General features: G+C 43.8%; 2 protein-coding genes across 2 annotated transcripts in view; one reads left to right on the top strand and one right to left on the bottom strand.

Annotated features, from left to right (window-relative positions):
• MRPS22 (mitochondrial ribosomal protein S22) overlaps positions 1 to 13,244 on the bottom strand; it is a 325,472-nt gene that overhangs the window by 300,691 nt on the left and 11,537 nt on the right. The gene's annotated exons all lie outside the window — the stretch shown is intronic.
• Positions 4,386 to 5,177, top strand: LOC111523360 (proline-rich protein 23C). The gene has a single exon (XM_023187874.1). It carries the CDS (start codon positions 4,386 to 4,388, stop codon positions 5,175 to 5,177), a length of 792 nt encoding a protein of 263 aa, XP_023043642.1.

The following is a 13,244-nucleotide window of genomic DNA, read 5'->3' as shown; positions in this document are numbered from 1 at the left end:
ATAAAATAGACATATAGAATAGAGAACAGAATGGAGAATTCTGTTCTCCAGATGGAACAGAATAGAGCACCTGGAAATAAAGCCACCATATTCACAGCCAACTGATCTTCAACAGAACTGACAAGAACTTACAGTGGGGAAAGGACACCTTCCTCAATAAACGGTGCCAGGAAAATAGGATAGCTACATTCCAAACAATAAAACTGAACCCCTATCTCTCACCATATACAAAAGTTAACTCAAATGGATTAAAGACTTAACTGTAAGACCCAAAACTACAAAACTACAAAATACTGGAGAAAACTCTCCTGGACATTGGTCTAGACAAAGAATTTATCATTGAAACATCAAAAGCATAGAAGACAAAATATATATATACAAATGGGACTTAATTAAACAAAAAAACCCCTGCACAGCAAAAGAAATAATCAACAAAATGAAAAGGCAACCTGCTGAATTGGATAAAGTATTTGCAAACTATTCATCCTACAAGGGGCTAATAGATAAAATATACAAGGAACTCAAATAGCTCAACAAGAAAAACATAGTCCCATTGAAAAGTGGGCAAAGGATATGGATAGACATTTCTCAAAAGAAGACATACAGCCAATCGGTATATGAAAAAAAAGTTCAACATTAATCACCAAGAAAATGAAAATCAAAACCACAATGAGATATTATTTTACCCAAGTCAGAATGGCTATTACTAAAAAGACAAAAAATAACAGATGTTGTGGAGGATTCAGAGAAAAGAGAACTCTTGTACACTGTGGGAATGTAAACTAGTATAGCCACTATGGATAACAGTATGGAGATTTCTCAAAATACTAAAAATAGAATTACCATTCAATCCAGCAATCCCACCACTAGGTATCTACCCAAAGGAAAAGAAATCAATATGTCAAAGAGATACCTGCACTCACATGTTTACTGCAGCACAATTCACAATAGCAAAGATACAGAATCAACCTAAATGTCTATCAATGCATGAACAGATAAAGAATATGTGATAATCCAAGCACTATGGGAAGTTGAGGCAAGAAGATCACTTGAGATGCCACAGTAGATGGCATTCTCCCCATTTTACATGTAAAGAAACTGAAGTTTAGGGGAGGTGAAGTGACTTGCCCATGAACACCCAATTAGACTGTGGCCAGCCAGGAGAGAAAGCCAGATGTGTCTGCTCCAGGACCCCTGCTAACTACTACTGTCCTGGAGCAGGACTACATTCACTTGGAAAGAGAGCTCACAGGCAGGATTCGGAGTAAGCAGAGTGTTGGGTTAAATCACAAGGCCCAGGACACCAAGGAGCTCTCAGGTGAGACCGCTGAGGTCAGGACAGCAGCAGACACGAGGTGGCACCACTCAAGTCACAGGCAGGGCCCTGCTCAGAGCTGGAGACCTAGCCAGGAACACCGAGCCCCACTCCCAGTAGGCTGGCAGAATCTGTGCTTGCCCATCTACCCCATACATCATGACGCGTCCACCCTTGCTTCTGAATGGTGCCCCGACTGTTCTCTGCAAGAAGAGAAAACTCTACTGGACCAAAGCAGGGTCCAGACAAAACTCTACTGGACCAAAGCAGGCAGTTTCCCGCAGGCTCCACCCCCACCGCCTTCTGCCTGGATGCTTGCACTGAGCCATTTCTTTCACCTAAGAACTGCAGGCGGGTCCGGCTGCACCCACACTCTCCCGGCAGGAAGTGTCCGCAGGAACCACAGGTTCCCAGCAGGGCCGTCCAACGCAGTCCTCGACCCTGGTTACCCTGGCCAGTGCCCAGTCCCAGGCCACTTGACCCCAGGAGAATTCCCCACCATGCAGCCACCGGGCAGCCACCATAAACCACCCAAAGCGGGCCAGTTGTGCTAAGAAAAGTACTGAACGCTGCCCAGAAAGTTGAAGTTCCCTCCGTAACACTGACACCAACAAGCAGGTCCCTGATCACAAGCATGAGCCGCCGGGTTTCATGAACTCCTCAACTGAGAAATGAAAACAAGTCCAATGATCTTGGAGTAAAACAGAATTTTTTTGGGATGCTCACATAGAATACCTAAGCCCCACGTTCCAAGAATTGTACTTCAATCGCTCTGGGATGGGGCAAATAATCGGCATTTTCCATTAAACTACCAGAGGATAACAGTGCCACCAAGTGATGACAGACCACTGTCCAGCAAGAGAGACTTGATTTAAATGTAAAGACTATCCAAAGGAATACTATGCAACCCTAAAAGAGAATAAATTTTGTAGAAGGGGAGGGAGATAAATAACATGTATGAGATTTGCTTTTAAATGCCCAAGAATATTCTGGAATGATAAAATGTAACAATGGTTCCCGCCAAGGTGGGACATCACATGCTTAGCAAAGATGTCAGGAAATGCTTTGTTGTCCCCCCTAAGCACCTGAAAATATTACCTATTCCAAAATCAGAGCTGAGTCCTTTCTCCGATTAACACTGGTGGTCTAGTGGTTAGGATTCAGCGCTCTCACCGCGGCGATTCGGGTTCGATTCCCGGTCAAGGAATCAAGAAATGTAGCAGGACCAGCTGCAGATAAAACTCCTCAGACACCGGATTAAAGAAGGAAGAGATTTTTTATTCGGCCGGGAGCGTCGGCAGACTCGCGTAAAACCTCTTCCTTCTTTAATCCGGTGTCTGAGGAGTTTTGTCTGCGGTTCGTCCCGCTACAGAGCTACACCTTCCCTTTTACCGCCTGGACATGCCACGCAGAGGTGCCTTTCAGCTGACACAGGTCAAAAACGCTGACATTGTGTAGGTGTATCATCTTAAATGGAGCTGGACAAGCCAGACTCCCTTCTGCTAGTTCCTGGCTCTTGGGCAAGTTGGTTAACCTTTCTACATGACATTTTCATCATCTATAAATTGGGCTAAAACAGACCTCAGAACTGTAGTTTAGGTCAAATTAGATAAAGTTAACCATACTTCAGCTGACTGTAGCATAATAGAGTTGGCCCTCTGGAAACACAGGTTTCGCATTCGCAGATTCAACCAACAGAAGACCGAAAATACTCGGGAAAAAATGGAAAATAACACAATAAAAAAACAATATATATAAGGCCGGGCACGGTGACTCACGCCTGTAGTCCCAGCACTTTGGGAGGCCAAGGCGGGTGGATAGCTTGAGCCCAGGAGTTCGAGTTCAGCCTGGGCAATATGGCGAAACCCTGTCTCTACAAAAAAATACAAAACTTAGCCAAGTGTGGTGGAACGTGCCTGTAATCCCAGCTACTCAGGAAGCTGAGGTGGGAGGATCACCTGAGCCCAGGAGATGGTGGTTGTAGTGAGCAGAGATTGCACCACAGCACTCCAGCCTGGGCGACAGAATGAAATTCCATCTCAGAAACAAACTATATAATAAATATATATATCTGTATAGCAACCAGGGGTATAGTATTTACACTGTATTGCGTACTATAAGTATTCTAGAGATGCTTTAAAATAAGTGGAAGGATGTAAGTGATACGCAAATGTACACCATTTTATATGAGACTTGAGCATCTGTAGATTTTGGTATCCATGCGGGAGTCCGGGAACCAATCCTCCAGGGATATCAAGGGAAGACTTTAATTACTACAGTACCAATTATTGTAATAAACAGATAATGCAGGGGCTGCCATCGTCACGCAGGATCCCAGCTTTACTCTCCCTTCCAAGACCCCTAAAAAGATATTACATCGATGTACAAGCTAGGAGAACCGAAAAACGCACGCCACTATTCGTCAATAGTAACGCGCAGGACACTTCCGGGACGGGGCCTAGGAGGATGGATTTAGGACTCGGTGTGCTGGTTTGGCAATCCACCAGTGTTACGTGAACCTGAATCGGTCTTCAACTCCGCGTCTGAGGTCAACGCAAAGGACAAGAACTTGATACTGGAAGCCAGGCCCTAGAGCGGCACAGATGCTCGGCCCCCCAGCGGCCCGTAAGAGTATTTCCCCAGCGTGACCGACCAACCACAGCCACCGCTATTGGGCAGCAGGGGTACCTCCGCCTCTAGGGCGGGTCCTCCAGGGGGCGGAGGATTGCGTGACATTTTGCGACTTCGGTTCAGCTGCCGTCATTTACAACATAATTGGCTTTGCAGTGCGCATCCGGGTCTGCCTCAGGAAGGCCCAAGATTCCAGCGCTCGAGGCTGAGCTCCACAGCGTGCGAGGCTCCACCAGTTAGCACGGACTCCGATCTCCGGGAGGCGCCCCCAGGGCTCCGAGGACTCGCCCCACGTCGCGCGGTCCTGAGCCCCGTCCGCCCCAACCCGCCTGGCCTACCACTGACACCTGCTACCTCAAAGAGGACTTCGCCGCCCGCGCCCCCCGCCCCCACGTCCTCTGCCAGGCCCAGGAGCGCCGTCCGCAGCGCCGTCGAGGTGATGGGCAGCCGGCCCCGCAGTCCCAGCGCCTGCCTTGCGCCCTGGTGGGGACAGCAGCCAGGAGGACCAGGCCCTGCCAAGCGCAGCCGATTGGAGGAGCCCGCGGGCCCCGAACCCCGCGCGGCGCCCAGCCCGGAAGACCCGGCGGGGATCCTGGCCGTGGACGCGCTCACCTCCGTGGTGGTCCTGGCCGCGGGCTGTGCCGTGCGTGTGCCGCTAGAGAACGTCGACCTGGTGCTGGAGCTCGCGCCAATGTCGGTCCTGCAAGTGTCTCTTGGTGGACACACCCTCATCCTGATCCCCGAGGTCCTCCTAAGCTCCGTTGACGAACGCTCAGGAGCGCAGGGCGACTCGTCTGCCGGCCTGGAAGTGGACGTTTTCCTGGGCGCTCATGGGGAAGACGTCGTCGTCGAGCAGGAAGTCTTCTGCGCATCTGTCCCAGAGATCGCTGCCCAGGAAGAGGCCTACGAGGAGGACCCGGACTCTGAATTCCCGGAGCTCTGCATGGACTCCGCATCCGGCTCAGCCGCTGGGCTCTACCCCTCCGCTGGAAGTATGTTTAGCCCCTACCGGGAGGGCCCCATCCCAGGGCCCTGTGCTCCGGCCTCCAACCCCAGTTCAGAGAGACGCTCTCCAAGCCCCATCTTCGACCCGGAATTCCACCTTCTGGAGCCTGTCCCCAGCTCACCTCTCCAACCTCTACCTCCCTCTCCAAGTCCAGATCCCCACGCGCGCCCGGAGCTCCCAGAGCGCCCTCCGTGCAAGGCCCGGAGACGCCTGTTCCAGGAATGAGCTGCCTCCCACAATCCCTTGCCACGCTACTGGGCTCCAGGAGTCTGTCTCCTGATAGCCGTTGTGTGAATGTTGCGCAACCTACAAGGATCTCCGAGAGTGGATGACGGATAGATGCTTTTTTGATACAGGCTGCGTTGCAGAATTTTGGATTAGTGGCTGACTTAGAAAGTCTGGAAAAAAGGATCCTCCTTGGCATAAAACTACGTTAGTTGAAATACAGTCTACTTTCAGACTGTGAGATTGCTGCATCGGGCCTGTTTTGTCAGCTCCATTCCCCCTGGTTTTGCTTTAAACCTCAGTTCCAGCAATTTTCTCTAAAAATCCGCCCTTCCCGAGCACCTTACCGTGGCACGCCTTTTCTCCCAAGTTAATTAGTAAAAATAATTACATTTATTTTGTTTAATGGGTTTTGGCCCTAGTCTCTGGGCTAGTTTATGACGACCTTCTCACCATGGAATTTTTCTCTATGGTGGCCTGAACCCTTTGGGGGGGATCTTGCAAATAGTTGTACCTGGACAAATGTTTGTTGTTTGCAAAACAGACAGAACTGGAAATAATGGTCATGTACCCTCCTTTTTTTCATGATTGGCTTGGCAAATTGTTTATGTTATTGGGCTTTATTTTCCCCCCAACTCTTAGAGCCAGCTCTTTTTCATTCATTACTTCTTGTATATTTTTAATATAATTATTTTATCCTGGAAAAGCTTATAATTCTAAGACTCTGTGTGTGTATGTGTGTGTTGTTTGTTTGTTGACACGAGAGTTTCGCTCTTGTTGCCCAGGCTGGAGTGCAATGGCACAAACTCAGCTCACTGCAACCTTCACCTCCGAGGTTCAAGTGATTCTCCCGCCTCAGCCTCCCAGGTAGCTGGGATCACAGGCATACGCTACCACACCCGACTAATTTTGTATTTTTAGTAGAGACGGGTTTCACCATGTTGGCCAGACTGGTCTCGAACTCCTGACTTCAGGTGATCCATCCACCTCAGCCTCCAAAAATGCTAGGATTACAGGCATGAGCCACCGCGCCCAGCCGGAAATAATATGTTTCTTAGGTTGATCTTGTATCAAACACAATTACTGAATTTCTTTAATGGCGTATGTGTAGATTCTCGATTGATTGATAAAAATAGCATCTCCAAATAATGAGAATATTGTCTCTTGACAAGCTTCTTACATCTTATTTTTCCTTAATCTTTTATATTGGATATTACTTCAAGTCCAGGTTGAACAGTATGGTTAATACGGGCATTCCTGTTTTATGCCTTGTGTTAAAGCTTCTAAATTTTACCATAAAGTATGATCTTTACATGGTTGTTAGATAACCAGTAATCTATTGAAGTAGTTAATTTTCAGTCTTTCAGATCACGAAAAAGTGTTGAATTTTTGCTTTGTTTTTGCCTAAGTTACTACAAAGATGTTATCAACTTGTTTTAAATGTTGACATTTAATTATTTGTGTGTATACAATAATAACGATACAATAGCTAGATGGAACCTTGGGCCATGAGAGTATGTACAGAAACCTGGCAAGAGCGCTAATGGGACCAGGCTTTGGGGCTGGTCCAATTTAAAACAATTGGATGCTTTATGAGGACCTGAGGAGACACAAGTGGAAGGAGAAAGGCAGTAACTGCAGGGTCCATTTAAGGTTTTAAATGTTAAAAATTTAAGAAACTTTTTTTTCTGTATGAATAAGATGACTTTTTGTAATTTCTTTTTTAATCAACTCATGGTGATTTGTGTTAATTTCTAACTACTAAGTAGCCTTGCACTTCTGCTATTCTACAGTATTTTATATGATTCTAATTCCACCTTGGGTTGTTTTTTGTTTCATTTTTTGCCTTTTTTTGAATGTTTGTTTGTTTTACATAACCATATACAGCACTAATTTTTTTTATTGTACTTTAAGTTTTGGGGTACATGTGCAGAATGTGCAGTTTTGTTACATAGGTATACATGTACCATGGTGGTTTGCTGCACTCATCAACCCGTCACCTACACTAGGTATTTCTCCTAATGTTATCGCTCCCCATCTCCCCACCCCCCGACAGGCCCTGGTATGTGATGTTCCCCTCCCTGTGTCCATGTGTTCTCATTGTTCAGCCCCCACTTATGAGTGATAGCATGCGGTGTTTGGTTTTCTGTTCTTGTGATAGTTTATAATGCACTAATTTTAAAATGTCATTATTTTGCCGGTTTTGCCTCACTTTTTGTAATGAAATAAATTATTGCTGATAAAGTTAAAGCCAATGAGATGCTAGTTTTTTGTTGTTGTTGAACATCAACAATTATTATTTAGATTTTCCAACATGCTTTACCAGTTAATTTGCTCACTTTCTATTCTTGCATTCCACTCCTTTATTCTGGCCTCATTTGTCTTCTTTCCATGGTATACTTTTTAAGAATTCTTTCAGCTATGGTTTATGTGGTAAATCTTGGGTTCGTATGTCTGCAAATATTTCAATTACACCTTCAAACTTGTAGTATGGTAGCTGGGTTTGGAATTCTAAAATAAATCCTATACTCTCTCACTACTTTAAAAATAATTCTGTTATTTTCCATGACATTTATTGTTGCAGGTGAGAAGATGTCATTTGTATTGCCATTCCTTTAACAGGATTAGGCTGCTTACACTAGTATTTTTCTTGACTTTGATGCCCTATGGTTTCACTAAACCTGATGTATTTTTTGGTAGATTTTTGCCAGCTGCAACTCAGTGAGCTTTCTATAGATGGAAAATTAATTCTTCCATAAGATCTCAAAACATATATATATCTTGCACGTTTAAACCTCTCTCCAATCTCTGAAACTCCTAATAGAGAAATGGTGCTGCTTAATCAATGCCCTCTCCCAGATCTCTTAATATCTATATTTTCATATCCTGTATCATAGCACACTTTTGCTCTTCCAATTAACTGATTCTGTCACTATCTGTTTTCAAAATTCATTTATTGTTCTGTTATAAGACTTTATTTCAAATACTGCATTTTTCATTTTCAAGACTTTTGATTATTTGGTTTTTTTATATCTATTTGCTCTTATTTCACAACTTTTGGTCGATGTCATATAAACATTTCTAGTTTCACGGATGTTATCTCCTCCTTTATCTCTAGAAGAAATTAAATATTCTTATTTTAAATTGTATATTAATTAGCTCAATAATTATATTTCCTCAGGCATAACATCTCCAATTATTTGGTAGCATTTAATGACACTGATTTTCCCCTGGGCAAAAATTTTGGTATGTGGACATATTTTGAATGCGAATTCATTTTCTGTTCCAAATTGTTTTGTTTTGTAGAGACAGGGTCTCACTCTGTCTCTCAGGCTGGAGTGCAGTGGCATGATCACAGTTCACTGTAGTCTTGACCTCTCATGCTCAAGCAATCCTCCCATCTCAGCCTCCCCAGTAGCTGGGGCTACAGGCTTGTGCCACCATGCCTGGCTAGGGTTTTATACTTTTATTTTTTGTAGAGAGAATCTTCCCTGTTGCCCAGGCTGATCTCAAACTCCTGGACTCAAGCAGTCCTCCTACCTTGGCCTCCCAAAGCAGTGGGATTACAGGTATGTCTGCTCCATATTTGAATTTTACATTTGCCTCTTTCTTGCTCCCTAAGGGTCAAGACTCAGAGTCAGACGTTATGGAGCTCATATGATTTGCAACTCAAAAATCATAGTACCCATTCTCAAGCAATCATACATGGCCCAACTTCCAATTTCAATGCAGTGGTGACACTGGGCTGGACTGTTCATAGTCCCAACCCCATCAAGACTGCTGGGAGTATTAGCAGCTAAATTCAGTTGCTCTCCAACTACTCTCAGCCTCCATGGGTAATTCATGCCAATAACTGTTCAAGTAGAGGGTATACAGGCCCAGCTCACTTGCTTTGAGACAACTCTGAAGAATCATCCCAATTCTAGGGCTCTCAGTGAGTTGGCTGAGGCTTTGTTGCAGCTGTATCCCAGTTCAACTCCTCCATCTGTCCTGTCATATTTTCTTTGTTCCCCAAAATTTCTGCATGCAAATCTCCATGGCAAAGTCTTCCCAAGCCAATTTAAGACAGCTGGTGCCAGGGGCCGTCACAGGAAGTAGCCACTAAACTGGATTTCAGAGCTGAATCATGGAGCATGAATAGCCCATGGCATGTTACAGAAAAGCAGATAAGATCTTAATCAATGGCAAACTAACTGGGACTCTGGAAAGAAGGCAATATACTGGCATTGGCAGAATCCCAGGCATTAGAAAAATTGGGGGCACAGAGTAATTATATGCGTGATAGTTATAAATAATGGGGAATTGAATAGCCTTTTTTGGGACAATAAATGCATTTGAGAAGGAAAGTGAAAGTCGGACAGTGATTGACTACCAATAAAACCCAAATATGAAATGTAGACGTTCTCCCTGGCAGCATAAAAATAGCCTTTCATCTCCTGTAGCTAACGGAGGGGAAAGCAACTGAGGATCTGGCCCAGAATTTACTGCAAGGATAGTGGTGGTATGAAGGCTGAATTCTCAAACTTGGAAAGTCTGTAATGGTGAGGTCCCAGCCCAGACTGGGCCCTGAAATGTTGGATGAAAATAACCAAGTAGATTCACTTGAATATCTTGAATCCCAAACCCTCTTCCATCCTCTTGGCCTGTAGAAGTGGCCTACTCCTCTCTATTAAAGGTTGGCACTCCACCCTTGCATAAGATGATACAGAAGCCTCTGCCTAACAAGATAACATGCACCCATCTCAGGAACTACCTTCACCTCCTCTCTTTGCCACAGGCCAGTAACTAAAGCATGTTATAACCCAGCCAGGGAAATACTGGCCTGTAACTAAGGAAAGGGGCTCTGTATGCCCTAGAATTGCTGTGAGTGTTACCCAACATATACCAGCAGGAGTCAAGTATAAGACTGAGAGTGCTAGATGTCAGCCTAGAGAAGGGAGAGTGTATCAATTTAGAAGCACTCTCCCAAGATACATGATTTAACACCCTGGCAAGGATGCTGTAAGATAGTGCTAACAATCTGATGGGTGGATCTTGCAGGGTTAGAGAAAAAGATGTCCCATACTAAGTAGGAATGCCATAACTGCCAAGACAGACAGCAGAGAAAAAGGATCAAAACGTCCAGAGAAGTGGATATGATACAGTGGATATACTACCTAAGGCTATCAAATACATCAGCTACTATGATGTGTGGAAGGGCCTCGAGGGACATTGTATAATAAACAAATGCCCTAGAGAGGCACCAGGGTCATGGAGAAGCCCAGTAGGCCAAGGTAAGGGCAGGAAATGCCATTAGAGAGCTGGACTCCTTGGTAGCCAAGGGAATAATAGGATCTGAGAGACTGAAAATACAAATGAACAATGTCCAGACCACACATGACAGTAAAAATCTTACCCACAGCCTCTGCAGCAACTATCCAGAAGCCAAACCACAGTCTCCGCAGTAACTGGCCCAAAATGGTCCAGATTTGTTCAACAACTGCCAGGTGTTCTAATTTTCACCCTCATTTCCAACTCAGGACCAACCAGAAAAAGCCAAATATGTTATGCCTAAGATACAAGGTGCACAAACCAACCAATCACGTAGGATGCCCCACTTCTAGTTGGTCCACCTACAGTTTCCCTATGCCAGCAACTTCCAATCAGACATACGTAAAGTCTTCTCCTTTTTCACTATAAAATTTTCCAACTCACCTGCCTGCCAATAAGTCTCTATCAAACGCAAGTGATGGGGCTAACTCCCTTGCTATAGCAAGCTCTAAATAAATCACCTCTGCTTGTTCCCATTTGTGTGGTCTTTGCTTATTTTCCATTTTTTTGTGAGATATGGTCCACACAGCCCAGCGTGGTAAGTCAACACTAGGTCTGAACTCTTTCTTTGCATTGAGTTCCCTGTCCGTTTACTCTCAGTTTGGTACCCATGTTTTGTTATCAGTTCATTTGTTTGACAGCTTTGATGGAATCAAACCATTTCTTTTCATCTCCTTTTACTCACTTTCGTGTTTCCATTTTGTGTTGTATGGTTTAAAAGTATTGTTTGTCATAAGAAAGAAAATTGCAGGGTACAACACAGTCATAGGCTCTACACACCTGTTGTTTGAGCCAGTCTCACAGTCTGGTGAGTTTGCAGTTCTCACCAGACAAGCTTCCATTTGGACAAATTTTTCTGTGGATTATCAATAAAAGTGGGTGAGGTTTTCCTGTTTTTATGTTTTGTTTTTAGAGTTTGGCTTTGATCCAGAAAGAGTGTTCTCTCTGGTTTTCCATCTACCACAGTCCACATTCAGAGGCACTGACTATCAGTTTGGGAGACTCTGACACTGAGGCACCAGCACCACATTTTGCTGACCATCACCATCTCTTATGGAGTTGTCTGAGCCCAAATCCTCTCCTCTTACAGAAAAAAAATGCCTGCTTCTTATATGTGTTCTCATTTAGAATCCTAACTCTGGTCCCTGTCTTTCTAAATGGCATAATTTTACCAAGGGTGATGTGAGCCTTTAATGGCTACTGTGGAGAACATTTAATTTGAAATCATTCATTTGAGAGGCACCTTCAAAAAGAATGAAAATAAGAGTTCTCAGGTTTAATAAGCAGCATTTTTATTTACATAGAGGTTTCCAATGAAACTCTAAATCAAAAATGACTTCATTAAAAGATTATTTGGCGAAAGCTAATGTGCAGTTTAGCAACAATGAACTAGATTCATTTCCCTAGTAAATCCTCTGTCCTCGTCCACCAGTTCCCTCCCTATATCCAGATCTCCCTCTGCCCCTTATCCTTCCAATCTCTCTCCTTCCATAGCTCCATCAACTCCTCCCTCCAGTTGTCCTTGTTCAGGCCCCCTACCTTTTCCTAACAACTTTCTCCAAAACCTAAAATGCCAGTTGTCTCTTAAGACCCATCCCTCCATGAACCAGGTATTCAGACAACTGGAGAATTTAAAGCTTGGACCTGAGCGGAATTGAGAGCTACAAGTTTCCCTAAATGCAGACAAGACTAGTAAACATTCATAGAATAGTTTACAATCCTTTTGGGTACATCTGACCCAGAATTACCTAACTTATATCAACTCATACACATATGGGGCAGAACCACAGATGCTAAATCCTAGATGGCAAAAGTTGATTGTACTGACCCAGAGGACCTACAGGGTATCTCTTTCCATAAAAAACTTGCAGTTCAGAAAACCCCTGAAAAGTAAGTTAAAGTCTCCTAGAAGCCATACCCAAAACATTTCCAATAAAAATTAATGCAAGGGCTACCATTTCTACATTAAATGCTGTGCCTTCATGCTCTCTTCTTCAGAGTAACGGTATTGCACAGGTAGCAGGCATTTCAAATAACACAAATTTTCCCTATCTCCCAGCCTTTAACTGTAACCCTTGGGCCTTTGCCTGGAAATATTCCTTCTTGTTCTGTGATAATACACCTGCAAATTTAATAAGGAGAGATATACTTTACACATGAGATTGCAAAAATAAATGAACACCAGAGGGATTATTTCTTAAGTTTCCAGAGGACTCCTCTATTTATAATCAAGTTGTGTTTGTTCTGAATATACCTTTGCATTCTCTATTTTATTTGATGCATACCCCAGATAAAGATCTTGACACTACTCCATGATCTTCTATAGGCTAAAGATTTCACTGGTATAGGAAAAACAATAAGAGCAGAACCTATTAAAGTTCAAATAGATCCTACCAAGTCATTACTCAAACTTCTCCAATATCCCTTGAAGCCAAAGGAAGGGCTCAAACTTATGGCTGAAGGCCTTACATACAAAAGTCTTCTCATACTCTGCACTAGCCATTGTAACACTCCCATCCTCCGAGTAAAGAAACAAAACGACAAAGATACCAATTTGTTCAAGACCTCAAGGCCATCAACAAAATCATTATACTTCATTTCCTGATAGAACTTGACCCAAATACTATTCTGTCATAAATTTCCACCTGAAGTTACTTGCTTCACAGTATTGGATCTTTGCTCTGCCTCTTTCAGTGTACTTCTCAATCAGGATAGTCAATACCTTTTTGCATTCACCTAAGGAGGACAATAATGTAC

This window comes from Piliocolobus tephrosceles, chromosome 2, assembly GCF_002776525.5.
Source record: "Piliocolobus tephrosceles isolate RC106 chromosome 2, ASM277652v3, whole genome shotgun sequence".
Taxonomy (NCBI): Eukaryota; Metazoa; Chordata; class Mammalia; order Primates; family Cercopithecidae; genus Piliocolobus; species Piliocolobus tephrosceles.
Note: the sequence above shows the minus strand (reverse complement) of the source record. Positions and strands in the feature narration are given on the sequence as shown.

Coding starts and splice junctions, on each gene's coding strand:
- LOC111523360 (XM_023187874.1), top strand. CDS start 4,386: ATGGGCAGCCGGCCCCGCAGTCCCAGCGCCTGCCTTGCGCCCTGGTGG.